The sequence below is a fragment of the Mus pahari genome, chromosome 1 (assembly GCF_900095145.1).
Source record: "Mus pahari chromosome 1, PAHARI_EIJ_v1.1, whole genome shotgun sequence".
NCBI lineage: Eukaryota > Metazoa > Chordata > Mammalia > Rodentia > Muridae > Mus > Mus pahari.
In genome coordinates, this window is record NC_034590.1 from 122,538,558 (window position 1) to 122,541,986 (window position 3,429).

At 50.7% G+C, this 3,429-nt stretch overlaps 1 protein-coding gene across 2 annotated transcripts in view; it reads left to right on the top strand.

Moving 5' to 3' along the window:
- Vwce (von Willebrand factor C and EGF domains) overlaps positions 1–1,686 on the top strand; it is a 32,087-nt gene extending 30,401 nt beyond the window's left edge. For both annotated transcript variants that reach the window (XM_021216338.2, XM_029542333.1), the window contains exon 20: positions 723–1,686. In XM_021216338.2, the coding sequence (XP_021071997.1) occupies positions 723–1,333 (611 nt within the window). In that variant the 3' untranslated portion in view covers positions 1,334–1,686. The remainder of the gene's footprint in view (positions 1–722) is intronic.
- Positions 1,687–3,429: the final 1,743 nt, after the last annotated feature.

Below are 3,429 nucleotides of genomic sequence, written 5' to 3' on the forward strand. Positions count from 1 at the left end.
TTTTTTTTTTTTTTTTTGGTTTTTCGAGACAGGGTGGCCTTGAACTCAGAAATCCGCCTGCCTCTGCCTCTGCCTCCCAAGTGCTGGGATTAAAGGCATGTGCCACCACGCCCGGCTGATTTGTTTTTTTATTAATAGATTGTATATTTTTGGATAGTGCTAGGTTGGATAGCAAAATTGAATGGAACACACAGCATTCCTCTGCTTTCTGACTCCACACTTGAATTTCTTCTACTAGCAATATGCCACAGTGGAGTAATAATCATCTGTAGTTATTGGTGGCCCCACAGTGACCTGTCGCTGATGCCCACTGGTCTGAGGGCTTAGGCTAAGTCATCCTGTGTGGCCCTGCTTCTGGCTCTCAGTCTGTTGGGACGCCCATTTTGCAAGTGGGAAAACAGAGGCCCAGCACTGACTTTTTCTGTATTCTTTGCTCCCTGGCACTCCTCTATGTGGGGAAACTAAGACCCAAAGAGGAGCATGCTGAGCCATGTGCTTTCCAAAAGTCACAGCACAAGGTCCCCGAAGGGCCGCTTTGGTGAGCTGCCTTCTTCCATCCATGGTCTCTTTCCAGCCTCCTATCCATGGACATTGGAGGCAGCTCACGACGGTCCCCACCAGTTGTGCCAAGTCCCCTCCGAGGATAAAGTATGGTGTCTATCCCCAGAATGGCTCCCTTCAACTAGGGGGACCCTTGTGACTGTTTTCCCACCTCTGTCCAGATTCCGTGTTTCCTCTAGAAGAAAAGCAGCGACCCACCCCTCATGGAGAACTTGCCAAGGCTGCTCGGAATACCCGTGGAGACACTGAGGTCCCTGTCAACTGTAGCTCCTGCCCAGGGCCTCCATCAGCATCACCTGCAAGGCCCATGGTACAGCTCCTGCAGCGGCTTTTGAGAACAAACCTGTCTAATGGACAGTCTGCATCCCCAGGCCCTCCAGTGGCCCAGACCTCATCCTCACTCCTGTTGGAGTCAGAGGGCGTATCCCTTGGGGAGCCAGGGGCCTCCCAGCCCCCTGAGCCCTCAGCAGGGTCACCTGTCTCTCCTGGACTGTCCACTCTACCTCTAGCCATTCCAGGGACTCCTTCATCACCTGTCACTCCAGAAAGCTCTTCTTCAACCTTTGGGGCCCAGACAGCATTCCAGTGGCTTCTGTCTGCCACCCCCTTGACTGAGGCAGAAACACCTTCAATGACCGATGCTGACCTCTCAGAGACCCGCACCACCTCCATGAGGCCTCAAAGACTCTCTGCAGCTCTCCCGGACACCCCCAACCCTGTTCCCCAACAGTCCACCACTGACACCTCTAAGAAGGAGGACTCTACCATCTGAGTGGCTCACAATGCCTGGGACATGCCAGTGTGTGTGACTGCAGGGGTAAAACTGGTGGGGTGTTCAGAGAAGACCTTAGAATAAAATGGCCATCTATAAATCAAGGAGAGAGGCACCAGAAGAAATGACCCAAAATACCCCCTGGCTTTGGACTTTTAGTCTCTAGAATTGTGAGAACACATGTTTCTGCTTGGCCCCTGCCATTGTCTGTGTTGGTTCCTGTGGCCCTGGCACACTAAGTCAGCAGTGCCCACCCGCGCTCAGGCAGAGCCACGCCTGGGGTGATCCCTGACATTGACGTCATATGACATCCATCCGAGAAGTGTTTTTGGACTTGTCTGTTATCTCTGTCATTATGCTTTGTTTTCAACACTGATTTCTTTTTGTTGTTGTTGTTGTTGTTGTTTTCAACACTGATTTCATGTAATATTCATCTCAAGATGTGTCCAGAGCATGTGTTATGCCCCCATGCCTAACTTAAACACTGGACTGCTAAACCTCTCTCCTCACAAGTCCAGGGTGGGGGTGGGGCGGGGCGGGGAGCAGGTGCCCAGAAGACAAGTGCACTTAAGGGTGTGAAGTAGGGATGTCAGAGGCCAGTGTCGGTGGGTGGGGGCAGGGACAGGTGAGGGAGGGCAGAGCTTGCTCCCTAAAGCTTTCTGCGTAGCCCACACTTACCACTTTTACAGCAATGCCTTCCCCTTTTCTAGTTCCCTGCTTTTAGAATCTGGGTGGGGGTGGGGGTCGTTATATGTAGATTCCCTGGGAAAATCAACAAATAATTTATAGCTAACAAATAAGCAAGTAAATATATTTGTCACACTGGGATGAATGGGTCTAAAGGCAAGGAGGTTATAGGACAGTAGCTTTGTGTTGCTGAGACGCGGGTGGGCAGTGGCCAGCAGGTGTCAGCACTCAGCTGATCCACACCCGTCACTTTCTATGAAGAGCCATTCAGTCCACAAGGAACTCATCGAAGTTCTAGTAGATCTGTTAGAGATCTTTATCTTTTGTAAAGTAGTGTTAGTTCAGGCATGGTGGCTCATACCTGTAACTGCAGAGCTGGGGATGCTGACGTTGGATGATCAGGAGGTCAAGGCCATTCTGGGCTACATGATGTCATAATCTAGAAAAACAAAAACCAAGACTGGGTATAATGGTACATATCTTTAATACCTAGGTTGGGAGGCAGAAGCAGGCTGGTCTCTATGAGTACTTGGCCAGTGTGGTCTACATAGTGAGTTCCAGGAGAGCCGGGGTTCTGTAGAGAGACCCTGTCTCAAAAACACCGCCACTACCTACCACAACCCCCCCCCCCCAAAAAACACCCAAAGCCAAGCAAAGATGTTTAACTTCCCTCAATATCTTAGCATTGGCCACAGGGGCGGGGGGCGGGGGGGACAAGAGTCGGGAGTAGTAGGGGTGGGGAGTCATGATGACTAAGAAAAGTAGACTAAAAGTCCCCAGGAGAACTGTCTTCTCCGGAACCCCTGCTGTCCACTGAGCACCACTGTCTGGCTGGCTGTGTGTGTCAGGCTGTGCTCTGATTAATTTACCATCTTCACATAAGAATGCAGGATAACAACTCATTTTCCCTGTGATGGCCACCCGCTGTCACAGTGAGGGACACTGGAAGTGAGAAATAGGGGCAAACAACAGATGGTCTCTGGGACCATCATAGGGAGGTAGGACACGGGACCAGGTGGCCCTTTTGGGTTGTTCTTTCAGAACTTATAGCCTTTATGCACACTGTGTGTGGCTTGGAAACCCTTCCTCCCCCCACCTCAGTATCTTTCATTGTCATACCCCTTGGTTTTGTTTAGTCTTCCCGGTATCTGTTCCTTGATCTGTCGCTGTGACTCAAAGGCCAGCTCCCAGGGAGGCCTCTCTCCAGGGTGCACCACAGCCCCAACGTGTGACTATGGACTGCATGAGCTGATGCTGCAGCAGCAGCTTTTGCAGTGCAATGAAACGGGGGTCTGATTGTGACTTTATTCTTCTTGCTCCTTCTGTTCTCTGCCCATCCTAGGCCTGTGGGAAAAGCCATCCCAAACCAAACATACCTTCTTTTGTTTTAAAAAGTTTTTTTTTTTTTT